This window comes from Gopherus flavomarginatus, chromosome 5, assembly GCF_025201925.1.
Source record: "Gopherus flavomarginatus isolate rGopFla2 chromosome 5, rGopFla2.mat.asm, whole genome shotgun sequence".
Lineage (NCBI taxonomy): Eukaryota > Metazoa > Chordata > Testudines > Testudinidae > Gopherus > Gopherus flavomarginatus.
This window is the reverse complement of record NC_066621.1, coordinates 38,012,714-38,030,636: the sequence shown is the minus strand read 5'-3', so window position 1 is coordinate 38,030,636 and position 17,923 is coordinate 38,012,714. Positions and strand designations below refer to the sequence as shown.

General features: G+C 50.7%; 1 protein-coding gene across 1 annotated transcript; it reads left to right on the top strand.

The window, feature by feature from the left end:
• The first annotated feature begins 14,048 nt into the window (after positions 1–14,048).
• Positions 14,049–16,728, top strand: LOC127052528 (zinc finger protein 239-like). The gene is made up of 2 exons (XM_050956347.1): positions 14,049–14,212; positions 14,630–16,728. Exon 2 carries the CDS (start codon positions 14,638–14,640, stop codon positions 15,766–15,768), a length of 1,131 nt encoding a protein of 376 aa, XP_050812304.1. The 5' UTR covers positions 14,049–14,212; positions 14,630–14,637; the 3' UTR covers positions 15,769–16,728.
• The last annotated feature ends 1,195 nt before the right edge of the window (positions 16,729–17,923 follow it).

The window sequence follows — 17,923 nt, the reverse complement described above, 5'->3', positions numbered from 1 at the left end:
GGGAGGCGGGGGGTCCGTTTCAGAGCAGCTGCTTATCTGGTCTGTGAGGAAAAAAACAAAGAAGGCTATTTGCATTTAGTGAATGAGAGAGGGGTGGGGGAGGGGGTCAGAACTTAGAAAGCAGGGAGCTGACAGTGTCAGCTCCAAAAATCCACTCTCTCTGTCTCCCCCACGCGCCCTGTCACACTCCACTCCACCCCACCCCTCTCTTTTGAAAAGCATGTTGCAGCCACTTGAATGCTGGGATAGCTGCCCATAATGCATCACTCCCAACACCGCTGCAAATGTGGCCACACTGCAGCGCTGGTAGCTATCAGTGTGGCCACACTGCGGCGCTTTCCCTACACAGCTGTACAAAGACAACATTAACCCCTGGCGCTGTACAGCTGCAAATGTAGCCAAACCCTAAGTGTGGCACACTGAGCAGCCTCTGATGTTTTCATGTGTCGTCTGCTTGATCTCCAGAACTAACACTGAGTGAGTGGGGGTGGGGGTGTGACACAGTGGGAGCAGCTCAAACATGCAAAGGGGCTGGCCAGGGCAGTGACATCACAGTAGCCTTTTGCAGGACCTCAGCTGATTGGTCAAAGGCGGTTGGGAGGTGGTGACCTCACAGAGAGTCTATGACAACGGGCAGGTAAAAAAGGCTGCAGGGAGTCTCCTTCTCAAGATCTCCCCTTGAGGACTGTGAGAGAACACAGGGTCATGCCTGTGAGTGTGAGGAGGAGCCTCCTTGGGGTTTTCCCCTTTCCCACTGCTAATTGAGCAAGAAGACAGACATCCTGTGGAGCAGGTAAGAGCCCCAGAGAGGCCTGGTACCTAGGCAGCCTGACCCACCTGATGCTGGCCAAATTCAAGGCATGGAAAACACTAGGTTAAGGTGTGAGAATTCCCCCCCCCCCCCGCACATACCTTAGGCCATTGTCCCTCAGAATTACTGGCAGGGGAGGCTCTAGACATTTCGCCGCCCCAAGCACGGTGGCATGCCGGGGAGGGCGCTCTGCCAGTCACTGGTCCCGCGGCTTCAGTGGACCTCCCGCAGGTGTGCCTGCGGAGAGTCTGCTGGTCCCGCAGCGCCACCAAAGCTGCGGGACCAGCGGACCCTCCGCAGGCATGCCGCCGAAGGCTGGCTGCCTGCCGCCATCCTGGCGACCAACAGAGTGCCCCCCCACGGCATGCCGCCGAAGGCTGGCTGCCTGCCGCCCTCCTGGCGACCAACAGAGCGTCCCCCCACGGCATGCCGCCCAAGGCTGGCTGCCTGCCGCCCTCCTGGCGACCAACAGAGCGCCCCCCCATGGCATGCCGCCCCAAGCACATGCTTGGCGTGCTGGGGCCTGGAGTCACCCCTGATTACTGGGAACATTGGTGTTTGTCAGTTTTGGTTTCCCTTTTCCCTGCTTCCCTCCCTCCACTGCTCTCTAGCCCTCGTTGTGTTGTGGGAAGCCCTCACACAGAGATGGGGCAGGAAGGCTGCTTGGAGAGTGATCCCCACAGGTGACCTGAGCCATCCCTGGGACATCTGGCGAGAAATGTCAGTTTCCCACCCCTCAGAGTCTCAGTGTGATTGGCTGAGCTGGTGGCTAAAGCTCTCCCCTTTCTACACCTTCAGCTTCCCTGACAGCTTAGGGAGTTTAACAGGCTGTGGGTCTCCTTTTCCTGCAGCAACAGAGAGCTCCTGTTCCCAAGAGCCCCTCCCGGCCACAGAGTCCTGATGGTCTTTGAGCAGGGCAGGCCATCCTTTCTGTTATGGGGCGCCCCAAACTGGGCCATCTAGCAGGCACAGAAGAAATCGCCAGCTTCTGGACCCGTGCGCACTGGTGATTTGGTTAATATGGAAAGCTGCATCCTGGAGCCTGGCCAAGATCCTGCTCCTTATTTTTAGCTTCCAGACTTCCTCGTTCATCCAGTGGGAGAGGACGGCTTTCAAGGTCCTGGCTTGAAGCCTTGCTAATGGTCGTGTGTTCCATGGATCCCCTGCTATGTGGCATGAAAAGACTCCCCGGGTGGGTGAGTTACTGCAGGATTGTGTCTCTGAAGACCTAGCTCCTGTCCCTGTCTCCCTGGCTGGCCCATGAGTGTCTGAGAGGGGAGTTGGTGGGTTGGTGAGTGGGCAGGACACACCCAGCGATTGCCTGAGCAGATGCTTGTGGGAGTCCCAGAAAGGGGGTGGGGTTTGCCCAAAGCCACCACAAGTCAGGGAGCAGACTCCTGCTCCTTTTCCAGCTGCCTATTGAGTGAGGCCACATTGTCCTTGTCCTGCTGCAGTTTGACTTCCCCTTAGAACAAACCCACAGGCTGCAGCCGCCAGACCCAGTGACTAGAGACATCCCTAAGGGGAGGTGAATAGACCTTTGGTCTGTCAGCTCCAAAAGCCCCAGGCCCTAAGCCAGAGGTAGTGAGTTATATGGGCCCATGGTGCTGGGCACCAGGAATATTCCTGGCCCAGGGGCCTGGCTCCAGCAAATTTTGGGGCCAGGTCTCTCCCCTGGCCCCACCTGCCATCTCTGTGCAGCCCCCAGCCCTACCAGCCGCCCCTGGGCAATTGAAAATGGCCCCCTGCCACCACTGGTAGTACAGCAGGCCTGAGTGACTTCTTGCACGCTCGCCCCACGTGTCTGGTACCACATCCCTGTGGCCTGGAGGGGGTAGGGGGCAGTGTCTCCGCACGCTGCCCCTGCTCCGAATCTCCTGTGACCAATGAGACATTGCGGGGGCTATGGAGACAGGAGCGCATGGAGACCTCCTGGCCCACCCCACCTAGGGGTGGGGGGGAATTTGGAGGGGTAGGTTCTGGACATTACCAAATTACTCTTCCTGTCGGTATGCATTCTTCCACCTTCTCATGTTCTCTGTATGTACAAATATCTCCTGTCTGTGTGTTCCATTCTGTGCATCTGAAGAAGTGAGCTGCAGCTCACAAAAGCTCATGCTGAAATAAATTTGTTAGTCTCTAAGGCGCCACAACTACTCTTGTTCTTTTTACTTGTGTACAGTAGAATTAGATCAAGTGGTCGAGTGCTCACTTTGCATGCGAGTAGCAGTGGGATCAATGGCCCCATTCCCCAGTGGCAGAAGTGTTCCCATCCTCTGCCCTCCTTTTAAAAGCACTGACAGCTCAACCCCAGGTCCGCAATGCAGCTCCTCCCCTCCCCGCCTCGCCCGACACCTCCCTCCCCCCACGGACCTCCCGCCTGGCCCCAGGCTCTGCCACCCCATCCCAGCGAGGCCAGAGCAGATCCTGCTGCAGCTCCACTGGGGCCAAGGCTGCTCAGCCCGGGCTCGGTTCACACGGAGGCGACAGCAGCAGCTTTATTCTCCTGCCCCCCACCGGGGCTCGCATGGAACATGCGCAACTTCACCTGCTGAACCCCTCCCTTACCTGAGCTGGAGAGGGCGGAAGCGCCCCGGGGCAGGCTGGGAAATGTAGTTCCTGACTCTCCGGGTTGCGTTTCCCGTCTCTGGGCATGCGCAGATCGGGGAGCGGGGCGGAGTGTGATCAGCTGCTCTATTGTGATCTGGGAGCCCGGGCGAGGCTGCAGGGTCTGTGCAGGGGAGACACATTAACCACCCCGGCCCCAGCCCCAGCCTTGCTCCCACTGGAGCCGCCCTGGGGCCGCCCCGGGATCTGCCTGCCGCGCTGCGGAGCTGCAGCTTCCAGGTACCGGAGCGATCCGGGGGGGCGGGGCCGGGCGGTGACTCTGCCCCAGTGTCTGGGGGGACCCGTCGTCTCGCAGCGCCGGAATCTCCTCCCTGGGGCGCGCCCGCGGGGGGCTCGGAGCTCCTGTCCCCGCAGGAGTCCAATGCCCCCGGGCAGGGCCAGGCTCTGCCCTGGGGTCCTATGGGGGGACCCGGGGGGAGGGGACCAGCCCCCACTGGGGTCCCGGCATGGGGCCGGGCGGGGGCTGCCGGGGGGAGTGAGACCGGGCGGTGGCAGCCAGGGGGAGTGAGACCGGGCGGGGGGGGTCCCCAGGGGGAGACCTGGGAAAGAGGCGGATGGAAAGTGTCTGTGCAGCCTGGACATGGCCGAGGGAAGAGCCGGTGACCCCCCGAGGAGTGGAGAGAGAAATGGGGGGGGGCTGAGATCCCCTCGGATTTACCATTGCCCCCCTCCTGTGGGGATCCCTCATTCCCTCCAGTCCTGCCCCCTTTCTCTGTAGGGAGCGACGAGCCACATCCAGGGTGACCCCCCCCCTCAAATCCCTGAGAAGTGCCCTGTTCTCCTCCCCTGTTTGTGTCCCATTTTCTCTCCACTTCGCCAATGTCCAGTTCAAATCTCAGGTTTGGGGTGTTCCCCCCCCTTTTTACCTGCAGTGATTTGTCCTTGTTTAGGTGGGAAATCGTTCCCCTGAGTGATTGCTGAACTGGGCAGAGGGCTGGGGGAGCCCTGAGACAGGGACACCTCTGGGCTGGGCTGGCGGGGGACGGCACTCTCTGCTGGCAACAGGGCATGGGAAGGCCCGGGAAGGGAAAAGAGGAGCAAGCATCCCCCATGGAGATGGCCCAGCCCCAGGCTTCCCTGTACCAGCTACTTCCCCCTCCCCCACCCTGCCCAACCTAGCAGCCCCCCCCCCCACCGCCTGCTAGTCACATTGCCAGACCCCACAAGCCAGTGACTTTCACAGTCACAGCCAGTGACCTTATGACTCCAGCCGCACTCCTTTCCCCTGTGAAAGCCACATCACCCAGGGCTCCCTGCTGGCCATATGAATGTGAGGCAAGAATAATCCATTCCATTCTGTTGTTGATTCAATATCACTGTATAATCCCCTCAAATTTCCCCTCTTTTCTCTTGAGTGGTTGAATGATGACATAAAATCTCCCCACATGTTAATGCTTGTTCCTTATATTGGCAAATATTTAGTTTGTGCCCCATTTTTTCCTCATTCTGAAATACTGAACAAATTCTTAAAAATCTTCCCGCTTTTCTTTCCCAGGTGTGTGACTGAGATCAGGGCTCTTATCGTACTAAGCATGGCCCTGTTCTGCCACGTGCTGCAAAGACCCCAACTGAGATCTGGGCCCTGTTCTGCCAGGCACTGAAGAGACCCCACGTGAGATCAGACCCCACTGTTGTGCCAGGTAAACTGAGATCTGGACTGAGATCACGGCCCCCCTTGTGCTGGGCAGCGCACGACTGCTACCCAAACTGCTGCCTCCATAGTGCTGGGCACTTCAGAGGCCTTGACTGAAATCTGTGTCCTCGGTGGGCCTGGCACTGCACTGACCCCAAACAAAATCAGGGATCCTGTAATGCTGGGAGTTGCAGAGTCCCCGACCGAGATCAGGGGACTGTTGTGTCCCCTGTTGTGCAGGGCTCTGCACAGATACCGACGATCAGGGTCCCTATTGTGACAGGTGCTGAACAGACACCAAGGGTATCTCTACCCTGCCGTTACAAACCCCCAGCTGGCACATGTCAGCTGCCTCAGGCTCACAGGGCTCAAGTGAAGGGGCTGGTTAATTGCCATGTAGATGTCTGGGCTTGGGCTGGAGCCAGGCTATAGGACCCTGCGAGGTGGGAGGGTGCCAGGCATCCAGCTCCAGCCCAAGCCGGAACATCTACACCACCATTAAACAGCCCTGCAGCCTGAGCCGTGTCAGCCCAAGTCAGCGGGCATGGCCAGCCGCTGGTGTAAAGTTGGGAGGAGAAACATTGACATGTCCAAGGTCACCCAGGCTGTCCCTGACAGAGCTAGAAATAGATCCCAGTTCTAGTGCCACCATACTGCTGTTTTGGGCACTAAAGGGCTCTGCCACACTGGTGTTTTAGGCACTGGTGTAAACCCTTAGTATAGACAAAATTTACACTAATGCACTTGGATTGGCACTGGTGCACCATGTCCGAGTTTGAAGGTTTGGGGTGTGGGGGGACAGTGACCTCACTAAGGCCGGGGGTTGCTGAACAGTGCAGCTGGTAACGGAGGGGCAGCAGTGAGGGCTGGAGGTGTGAGCCAGGAACACAGGGCTGTGTGCAGGAACTGCAGCTGAGCTCCCTGCCAAGACAGCTGTGCATCCAGGGGCAAACCACCTCTTCCTGCAGCCTAATACATTGGGGTCTGGGGACCCTTCCAGGCTGCAGGTGACGGGGCTCTGGAGTTACTGGGGTCTGTTCTGGGGTCTGTCGCTGACCTGCTTGATGACCTTAGGGAAGTCACAGCTCCTCTCTGTTTTCCTCCTACTCATTGTCTACTTGGATTGTGATCTGTTTGGGGCAAGGACTGTCTCTCTCTGTCTGCAGTGCCCAGCACAATGGTGATGCTGATCTCAGTCAGGTTCTTTGCCATGCACAGCACAATGGGGCCCTGATCTCCGCCAGTGTCTGTGGAATGCAAGGCACAGTTTATAGACTCACAGACTTTAAGGCCAGAAGGGACCATCATGATCATCTAGTCTGAGCTCCTGCACAACACAGGCCAGCGAACCTCATTCACCCACTCCTGTAATAGACCCCTAACCTCTGGCTGGGTTAATGAAGTCCTCAGATCATTATTTAAAGACTTCAAGTTACAAATAAATCCACCATTTACACTAGTTTAAACCTGCAGATGACCCAGGCCATGCCCCATGCTGCAGAGGAAGGCAAAAAAACCCAAAACCCCAGGATCTCTGCCAATCTGAGTCTGGGCAAAATTCCTTCCCATCTCCAAATCTGGCAATCAATTAGACCCTGAGCATGTGGGCAAGACCCAGCAGCCAGACACCTGGGAAAGAATTCTCTGTAGTAACTCAGAGCCCTGCCCATCTAGTGTCCCATCACCGACCATTGGAGATATTTGCTGCTAGCAGTTGCAGATCAGCTACATGCCATTGTAGGCAGCCCCATCATACCACCCCCTCCATGAAGGTATTGAGCTCAGTCTTGAAGCCAGTTAGGTTTTTTTGCCCCCACTGCTTCCCTTGAAAGACTGTTCCAAAACTTCACTTTGATGGTTAGAAACCTTCGCCTAATATCAAGCCAAAATGTGTTGATGGCCAATATCCATTTGTTCTAGTGCCAACATTGGTGCTTAACCTACATAACTCCTCTCCTTCCCTGGTATTTATCCTTCTGATGTATTTCTAGAGAGCGATCATATCTCCCCTCAGCCTTCTTTTGGTTAGGCTAAACAAGCCAAGCTCTTTGAGTCTCCTCTCATAAGGCAGATTTTCCATTCCTCAGATCATCCTAGTATCATACAATCATAGAATATCAGGGTTGGAAGGGACCTCAGGAGGTCATCTAGTCCAAGCCCCTGCTCAAAGCAGAACAAATCCCCAAAGAAATCATCCCAGCCAGGGCTTTGTCAAGCCTGACCTAGTAGCCCTTCTCTGCGCCTGTTCCACTTTGAATTCATCCTTCTTAAACATGAGAGACCAGAATTGCCCACAGTATTTCAGATGAGGTCTCATCAGTGCCTTGTATAACATTATTAACCCTTCCCTGTATCTACTGGAAATACCTTGCCTGATGCATCCTAGGACTGCATTAACCTATTTCACGGCTGCAGCACATTGGCAGCTCATAATTATCCTGTGATCAACCAATACACCCAGATCTTTCTCCTCTTCTGTCACTTCCAACTGATAAGTCCCCAGCTTCTTGCAAAAATTCTTGTCCTTTGTCCCGAAGTGCATAACTTTGCACTATTAGTTTTCATCCCATTTCTATTACTCCAGCTTTCAAGGTCATGCAGGTCTTCTTGTAAGATATTCCTGTCCTCCATCTTGGCAATACCTCCCAGTTTTGTGTCACACTTCCACTTTTTGTGCCAAGGTCACTAATCAAAAGGGTGAATAAGATTGGTCCCAAGACTAATCTCTGAGGAACTCCACTGGTAACCTCCCTCCAGACTGATAGCTCACCGTTCAGTATGGCCCCTTGTAGTCTCCCCTGTAACCAATTCCTTATTGACCTTTCAGTTCTCATATTAATCCTCTTCTTCTCCAATGTAACGAACAGTTTCCCATGTGGAACTGTATCAAATGCCTTATTGACATCCACATAGAGGAGAGCTACTTCATTTCCTTTGTGCAAAAAATTAGTTACCTTCTCACAGAAGGAGAACAGGTTTCTCTGGCATGATCTACCTTTTGTAACACTGTTTTATTTATTTATAGTGCTGAAGGCTGGAAGGAGCTGTTAGCAATGGGCTGAGAATGGCCATGTGGAGGTGTGGGAGGGGATGGGTTGCTGGAGGTGTATCAGGGATTTTGTTTTGTAGGAGTCCATGTCTCTGCTCCCTGTGGCCGTGGTGCCTTCTGTACCAAAGCAGCACGTCAGCAGAGCAGACACACACACCGTAACTCCGTCTGGAACATGCAGCATTCGCTACCAGGCAGGATAGGCGATTTTTTCAGTGGCTCAGCTTGATATGCCTGGCTGGGGTAGGTTCAGTTGGACGGGGTTCTGGGGCTCTGATAGTTTGTGATGTTCCTTTTTGCATAGTTAGTTCTTTCCCTTTGTTTTACCTCCGCCTGTGTCCCATGTCACTCTTTTCTTAACTTGCTTTGGTTATTTCAGTTCCAGTTTTTAAATGGGATCTAAGAATTGCAAAGCTGAATGAAAGATAAAACGAACAGAACCATTTGAATTTTGGCACATAGCTGGTAGAACGATACCTAGTGAAGGTCTGCTGTAATGACCTTGTTACCTACAGCCTTTTCTGGTGGAGTGCATAAAGCAATGTCAGAGAGCCAAAAACGCTTTTAGGGCAAAAGGGCTCATCAGGTGTTTGCTCTCTAGGGAGCAAGTCACTGGCCGGGACTTGCAGTCTTTCAGGAGTGGTGCGGTGGGTTGTATTTAGTAATCTCAAAATAAAAGGTTAAGATGGCTGGTTCACAATATCCAGTGAAATCTTGCAAACAATTATACAAATAGATTCTGATGATATTTAAACAACATAGTGTTAATACTGATCCAAAGCTAAAATTAAAATTGAGATAAATGCATGAGAAATGAACGGGCACCTAATTTCAATTCCTTAATGCCTGAAATTTTTACATTGGCTCATGCCATCTCTTTTTTAAAGCGATGCACAGCGCATAGTCAAGTTAATTCATGAAAGCACACCAATTATTGACTGCTTTGTGTTGCATAAGTATCTGATTAAGCACCTAATTAAAACCGTACCATTGTCATTGGAAATGCATCAAAACAGCCTAGTTCCAATGCATTTAAATGTGAATGAAAAGTTTCTATATTAAATACATGCCAGGATGCTAAATGGGGAAAATACACAGAAGTGCCTCTGCCCAGTCCTGTTCACTTCTTGTCCCAACCCCCCATGAGTTCTGGCCTCTTGGTCAACTCAGCCCCCAGTCCCACATCAGCTGTGCCCTCTCCCAGCCTAACCCATTTCTACTGCACTTCTTCATCCCCCTCCTCCAGGCAGAGGTTGGCGCTGCAGCTCCTAAGGCACCTGCGTTAATCACTGTCTCACATACTGGGGCTATTTAGATTTCAGGGAAGGATGATCAGAGTTACTGACTCTGGGAGGTGGGAGAGAGGAGAGGCTCACAGGGAAGTGTGCCCCCCCCACTCTGTAGGGCCATGTTCAACCCTGGTAACCTCCATGTTACCTCATCCTCCACCCTCCCCCATGGGTCTCTGCTCATGTGTCAGTGTCACCTTCTGATCAGAATGCCACTGGCCTCAGCAGAGCTCCCAGACAGGAGCTACATCACAATGAGGTTACAGTACTGAGAGTAAAATATATCATGAAGGATGTAATTATCCTCAAAGCAAGCATTACAGTCTAAGAAGTGAAAGAATTAAAGTACTTCATTACTTCAATGAACGCTTGAAAGGACTGGATTTTTTTTAAATTGCAATAAATGTTGATTTCACTGTACACACAGAGATGAAAAATATTTATAGATGTAAGCAGTCAGGATGAGCTCTACCCTGACATCTGGTGGTGAACTATGGGAAGTGCAGAAAGAATTTCAGGAATTGTGAATTCTCAGATATTTGCATGGGCACGCCCAGCATAGCCCAATGCAGCCTGGGATGGTTATTTTGACAGCTCTGGGATCCCCAATTTCTTTGTAATTGGGGCAGGATAAATAAAGTGTTGCCAGCTGGTTATGTGAATGAGGAACTAGGAGACTGCTTTATGACAGAGATGTCTTAATATAACTTAAGTGACACTTGCTAGACAAGGGACATGGGTTCCAACTCCCAGTGAATTGAGAGTGATTGGGGACTGGTGTGTGTACCTGATGGTATGGGCCCCTTTTGAGGGCCTGGAACACCAATTGCACATCTTCCTCTCTTCACTGTAAAAGAGTAGAGCTAATTTTGGTTCTTTTAAAAGTCTGCCTAGAGACTGCTGAGCTGAGTTCATGTTGGGCCAATGGTGCAGCAGCACCAGGGCTCCCCTACTAAGAACTGAAATCACTGAGTGCTGTGTTAACTAGTGGGGGAGCCTGAAGATCTATTGTTAAGCAGCTGGCAGAGCAGAGCAGTTTGCAGCGTGTTGGAGCAGCCCATGGAACAGTGAGCGGGGTGAAGTGGTTTGCAGGGATGGCTGGAGGAGTGGCACAGCTGGTGTAGTGGAGCTGGTCATGGTGAAGGCTGCAGCAGAACTCCATGTAGAGGCGGAGCAGTTGGCCCTGGCCCATGTAAGGTGCCCCTTAACACCCTGTGTGGACTCCCTCCCCCCCCCCATTTCAATCCAGGGAGGCGGGGGTTGGTGGTGTAAAACTCTTGCAGATAAACTCTTGAATTCTGGGGTGGCACTGACCAGAGACTTTTGGGTTGTTGGACTTTGGGGTGATTGGACTGAAGACCCTAAGAGGAAAAGGACATTGCCAAACGTACTTGGAGGTGGGTTTTTGTTTATGGTTTGTGTTATAATCCTGTTTGTGGTGTTCCTCCAATGGGATGCCGCATTGTTTCCTTCCTTTATTAAAAAGATTTTGCTACACTCAGACTCTGTGCTTGAGAGAGGGGAAGTATTGCTTCCTAGAGGCGCCCAGGGGAGTGTGGTATGTAAGTGTCCCAGGTCACTAGGTGGGGGCTCGAGCCGGTTATGCATTGCGTTATTGAAACGGAACCTCTGGATACTGTACCCGGCCCTAGTTGCTGCCAACTCAGAGGGGCAGAAGGGTTACATATATAATTAATAAAGGTTTGGCTTTCTGACACTCAGCAGTTACTGTTATTAAATAATTGTTGCCTGGTCACCCCCATAATTTCCCACAGCTCTGAACATTGAAATTGTAAACATTGGAAAAAAAGGGTTTAAAAATAAATATTGATACCATCAACTGAAATTGAAAAAAAGAAAGACAAAGTGAATTTTGTCAAACCCACTTAACAGCAATTGCAATATACTAGGGAATGGAAATTCACAGCTATGACACCCAACCTTAATTCTTCCCCGTAGTGACACCAGGCAATCGCCATTTGGCTATGAATAAGGCATTTCAGTGTATAAAATCCCAGATTAGATTATACCAATTTATAAAGACACATGAGATCTTTCTCTCAGGGTATCCGCTTCACTGGGTTGTTTCCTTTATTGGTACTTCCCAGAAGTCAATAGATAAATAACATTCTATCAGTTATCAACTGGCTATTTCAGATTTCTGGGGAGCATCTATTATTTTGAACTAGGGTCCAGGTGGTTGGAAAGACGGAACCTTGGTTTAATTTTAACTTGTCCATGCTCAGCAGCTTCCAGAATTTGTTTCTAAGAATTTACATGTTTCCCTGACCTGTTTTTAGAAGTGCTGCTATAGAAAGTGAGGAAGGGCAGAAACTCACTGCAGGATCGGTCGCTGAGTCCCTCAAATATTTATAGCTCATCGGAAGATGGACAGGATTGGTGGATGTCTGGAGATTTAATAATAAACACACAAATATCATTGTTCTTAATGAATTTCCCTCTTCTAATTCTCATAACCCGCTAACTATCCCTGACTGCCCCCAGCAGTCTGGGGAGGGAGTACTAGTAAACTCCTGTGACCGGTGTGGAACTGAAGGCACAAGGACCTTTTGGTGGCTGGCTCAATTCACTTCACTACCCCTGTGTGCTGAGACTGCAGCTTTCTGCCCTGGGCCTCAGAGAGGCTAATGCCGGCCTTGCTTGGCAGCCCCCCTGAAAGCTGCTTGCAGTCCCCAGCGGGCCAGAGACCCCTGGTTGAGAACCACTGCCTTACACCATGAATCACAGCAATGTTCAGGTTACTGCCAGTCCCAAAGGACCAGTCACTTACTTAGATCCATTGAATCTTAGACATCACAGCAAAGACACACTTGTAGCCAGTCCTGTAATAACCTGTATTAAGATTTATATAAAAGGCAATGAGAGTTGCTTACAAAGTTAAAGCAGGTGATCATATAGATGCAGACGAGCTACAGTCTTAAATTTCAAAAGGCTATAGAAGCTTCTATAATAAGCAAGCTCTATATCTTCCTTAGCACTAACACAGGCTAATCAGCTGGGGATCTTTTCCTCCCAGAGTCCAAGCAGCATACAGATAATCGGCTCCTTCTGTATGGGGTTTTTATCAGCTTCCCCGTCTCCTCCCTCTCCCAGAGCCTCAGTGTGCCATGTCCAGGAGCGGCCCTGGACAGTGCTGCAGCGCCGTATCTTCAGCAGGGCCTGAGCTCCCATCAGTTGACCCAGAGCTTGCAGCCCCTCCCCTTTACGACGAGGCTCTGAGTGGGAGGAGCTCTGGCCCCGCTGGAGCCATACTGCTGCAGCACTGTCCAGGGCGGCTCCTGGACAGGGTGCACGGAGGCTGCGGGAGAAGGGGGAGGTGAGGGTAAGTGGCATGGTAAGGGGCTGGGACCGGGAGGCATTGGATAAGGGGCAGGGAGTCCCGGGGACAGGGAGTGGGGTGGGGGGGTTGGATGGGGCAGAGGTTCTGGGGGTGCGGTCAGGAGATGGGGAACAAGGGGGTTAGATGGGGGAAGGTGGAGGTGAGGCCAGTGCTGGGGGGGAGCCTCAGAAGGCCCACTTCCTCCCCCGCCCCCGGTGGCCTTGCCAATCCCTCCTTCCAGCCCTGGCCTGGCCCCCTTACTATGCAGTGTGTGTGTGTGTGTGTGTTTGTGTGATAGAGGTGGGAATTTTGGCGATATTTCTTTGATGCCAATACACACCTCAGTTTCCCTCTGTGATTGGTATTGCTGTGATTAGAAAGAGCAGGAGACATGAGATGTTTCATCACGTAGCTGTCATGGGGGTGATATGAATGGGTCATTAAGGACTGGCTGGGACCAACCTACATCAGTCTGATGCCTGACAGAGACAAGGGAATAATTGTCACCTGTCCACGGGAGGATCTCCTCTTGGCTGAGTGAAGCATGCATGAACTCGTTATGTTTTTGGGAGCAGGAAGAACTGGGCTCGCAGATGCAGGAATCTCTATTGGAGAGAAGACAAATGGACAGGTACAGTGAAAGGAAACCAAACTACTTTCTACAGCAGCATGACTCAAGGGCATTGGCCAGTTTGGACTATATTGTTTTCTTTGCTTCTCTATCCTACTCTAAATACTTTCAGTGCTGTGTTTCAGTTGACTAACAAACCCTGCTGTGTTTTAAAAGTTTGCCCAGTGTCACAGCACAAACTTGCTCTGTGCGTTGAATGAGGAACAGTCTCTGAAGAGGAGTGTCATTCAGCTGGGCCTGTTGGCAGAGCTCACAGGTTGAAATAGGAGTGTTGAAGCCAGAAGAATAGCAGCAATTTCTGAAAAACACTGGCTCTAGTCATAACATTAAATACAATAGTCTCAAGATCTATACCTGTGTTCATCAGATCTATCCCTCTGCCTTCACATAGTTCATTTTGCTGGTGGATTTCACCTCTTTCCCCATCTGTGTCTGTCTTGTCTATTTAGATTGTAAATTCTTCAGGGCATGGGCCATCTTCTATTCTGGGTTTGTGCTGTACCTAGCACAGCAGAGGCCCACGGTTTGTTGGTTCTTAGGCACTAAGGTAATTAATATGATTTATAGTGATAATAACTCTTCTGCCACTTTGAGCCAAGGAAGCCGGCCTTGGGATGTTACATCTTAAAAATGAGTGGGGGATAAAACCGTGGAATATTCCTTGTGACAAGTATCCCACAAATTCCATGGACCTTTCTTGTTTTCTTTCCCTTCCCAGGGTTTCCAGTTTCCAAACCTGATGTGATCTTGCAGCTGGAATAAGGGGAACAGCTGTGGGTCTCAGACCTCTATGGCTCTGAAAAAAAGTGCTCCCGAGAGCTGTCTGCGCAGGTGAGGAATTGGGTGAACCCTCTCAAAAACTGTCCGTGAATACAGGAAACATTTGGGATGCCCTCCAAAGACTCTCCAAGTTGTAAGCACTCCAAGTTCAGGATTGTTCCGTGCAGATGTGGAATCATTAGGCAGATGTCATTCATGGCTTCCCACCTATCCTGACTGACAGTGGGCAGCAGGTCCCTCCCCAATCTCACTTACCCCTGAGATTTCTGGCGAGATGCACACCCAGAACGGATCCCTTCCTCTCTCTCCTCTGGGGAAGGGTTTTGGGAAAATCCACTCCTGATAGGTTTGATCTCTCCCGCACATATTTTGGTTTGTTCACACCTTTTTCCATTCCTCTGTCTGAGATTTCCTTTCTTTGTGGTGCAGGGAGTGACCTATGTCTGGATTCTCTCTGTCTCCCATCAGGTGATAGGATGGTGAGTGAGAACGAGGAGACACCCCAGCAGGAAGATGCTGAGCAAGTAGAACCACATGGGACGTTATCAGGAAGACCCAAAGGGAACGTTTCCGGGAGTTGTGCACTCCCAGAAAGAACAAATGTCTGTGAGACTAAGCACAGGCCAGAGGAAAACTTCAGTAGCCACTCAGACCTTTTTACACGCGAGAGCATCAACTTGGAAGAGACACGCTACAGACGCCATAAGTGTGGGAAAAGCTTCAATGGGAGCTCAGACCTTCTCATACATCAGAGAATCCACAGGGGAGAGAAACCCTACATGTGCTCTGAGTGTGGGAACAGCTTCAATCGGAGCTCACACCTTATCAGACATAGGAGCATCCACACAGGAGAGACGCCCTACACGTGCTCTGAGTGCAGGAAAAGCTTCAATCGGAACTCAAGCCTTATTAGACATCAGAAAATCCACACAGGAGAAAAACCCTACACCTGCTCTGAGTGTGGGAAACGCTTCAGTTATAACTCAGTCCTCATCTCACATCAGCGAATCCACACAGGAGAGACACCCTACACGTGTTCTGTGTGTGGGAAAAGCTTCAACCAGGGCTCAAGCCTTATTAGACATCAGCAAATCCATACTGGATGGACACCCTACACATGCTCGGAGTGCGGGAAATGCTTCAGTTATAGATCAGCCCTTCGCATGCATCAGAGAATTCACACAGGTGACAAACCCTATGGATGCTCTGAGTGTGGGAAACGCTTCATGGATCGTTCAGCCCTCATCACACATGAAAGAATCCACACAGGAGAGAGACCCTACATGTGCTCTGAGTGTGGGAAAAGCTTCAATCAGAGCTCAAACCTTACCAGACATCGGACAATCCACAGAGGAGAGATGCCCTACACATGCGCTGAGTGTGGGAAGAGTTTTAAGCAGAGCTCTGCCCTGATCACACATCAGAGAATCCACACAGGGGAGATGCCCTACACATGCTCTGAGTGTGGGGAACGCTTCAGTTATAGTTCAGCCCTCGTCTCACATCAGAGAATCCACACGGGAGAGACGTCCTACACGTGCTCTGAGTGTGGGAAAAGCTTCAATCGGCGCTCCAGCCTTATTAGACATCAGAAAATCCACATATGAGAGAACTGTAATAAATGCCTTGATTCCGGCTGGCCAAAGCTTGTTTTTAAAAAAATCACAAATGTGAATTCCCACAGAGCGACCTTTGCACCAGGTTCAGCGTGGTCTCTTAGCTCCTCTAGATGAGTTGCCCGCTTCTGCCTTTTGCAGCTCCCCATTCTTTGGGATCAGTCCTGTGATTTTTTTTTCTGTCAACTCTTTTCATTTTAAGTTGTAGGCGTGTGTATCCCTCCAGCCAGGAATGTTCTTCACAGGGAGAAGAGGTGGTGAAGAGAGGTTTGATCAAGCTACACTGAGGTAAAAACTACCTGGGCCTTCCATCCACTAGGGCTGCACATGGCATTGGCTGCTCAAGTTAGTGATCTTGGTGTAAACAGACAATTATAGTTGTAGTGTAGCTGCAGCCCAGGTGCAGTGGTTGGCATTAGCTTTCCCCTTGACCTGACCTAAACTCCATCACCTTTCCTAGTCAAAACAAACCCTGAGCATCACAGTTATATTGTCCCCCCATTTCAAAGCAATTGTTAATCAGTGACAATGAAATTAAACATGAAATTAATTAGTGTAATGTAAGAGGCTGATTCTGTGATAACTTTGTGTTACAATATGATTCAGGTTTTCTTCTAGTTCTGTCCCTGCCCCCTCCTACTCTGTTGGAAATGGTGGCTAATCCTGAAATTAAAATCTCACTGCGAAGGAATTAGAGTGGGGGAATATGTGAGAGAAATAGCATGCACGAGAAGAGAGACCCAGTACGGCCTGTAATTATTTCTATTTAAAATGGAATTTATTTTGATAAATTTTAAAATAAATCTTCTGTTAAGAGGAAAATTACTTGAGACAAGATGTGCAACCTTTTACCCATCCTGTACAGGACTGATATGTTTTTGTTTGTTGGTTTGTCTGTCTCTCCTCTGGTGGTTGCTTTTTAATAAAAGAATCATTTTGGTTTGAAAGCAATCTTTATGCCATTAATTGAAAACAAACAGAGCCCTGCAAAGCAACAGGCAATTTTCTTAAGCCTTCATAGTGCTTCGTCTGCACCAATAACAATCACCTCCTAGCATTACAAGCCCTGCACTCCCATGCATAGCAACAAATATTAGTGGCTTTCAGCTTCAAATTGCTGCCTAAAGGTATCCCTGATCCTTATGGCCCTGCGCTCCGCCCCTTTAATAGCCCTGGTCTCTGGCTGTTCAAATTCAGCCTCCAGGTGCTAAGCCTCAGTGGTCCAGCCCTGAGTGAAGCTTTTACTCTTCCCTTCACAAATAAATGGCCAAAAGCACACTCAAGAGTCATTCTGCATTTGCTCAGCCTGTTGTTGAACTACTCCTCGCTGCTGTCAAGGTGCTCCATGAATGGCTTCATAAGCCACAGCACTGAGAGGTAGGCAGGGTCTCTCAGGATCCCAATGGGCATTTTGACTTCCCCTACGGTGATCTTCTGGTCTGGGAAGAAAGTCTCTGCTTCCAGTTTCCTGAACAGGCCAGTGTTCCGAAAGATGGGTGTGTTTTAGCAGGCCAGCCTGCATTAATGTCTGTGAAATGCCCACGGTGATCCACAAGTGACTGGGGAACCGTAGAGAAGTACCCCTTCTGATTAATGTACGCCATGACTAGGTGGTCTGGTGCCAGAATTGGAATATGTGTGCCATCTATTGCCCCTCTGCAGTTAGGGAAGCCCACTTGTGCAAAGCCATCCACAATGTCACACACACTGCCCAGAGTCACAGTCTTTTGGAGCAGGATGCAATTAATGGCCCTGCACACTTTTGTCAACACATGTCCAACTGTCGACTTTCCCACTCAAACTGGTTAGCGACCGATTGGTAGCAGTCTGGAGTAGCCAGCTTCCACCATGCAATTGCCACACACTTCTCCAATAACAGAGAAACTCTCATTCTCATGTCCTTGCTCTGCAGGATTGGAGTGAGCTCATGACAGAGTCCCATGAATGTGTCTTTCCTCATCCAAAAGTTCTGCAGCCACTGCTTGTCATCCCAGATGTGCATGATGATGTGATCCCACCACTCAGTGCTTGTTTCCGGAGCCCAAAAGCAGTGTTCCACTGCGGTCAGCACCTCCGTGAATGCCACAAGCAATCTCATGTCATAGCTACTATGTGTGGCGAGATCAATAATGAACTCCTCTTGCCT

Bases quoted from the DNA above. Each gene is read 5' to 3' on its own strand.
- LOC127052528 (XM_050956347.1), top strand. From the start codon at position 14,638: ATGGTGAGTGAGAACGAGGAGACACCCCAGCAGGAAGATGCTGAGCAA.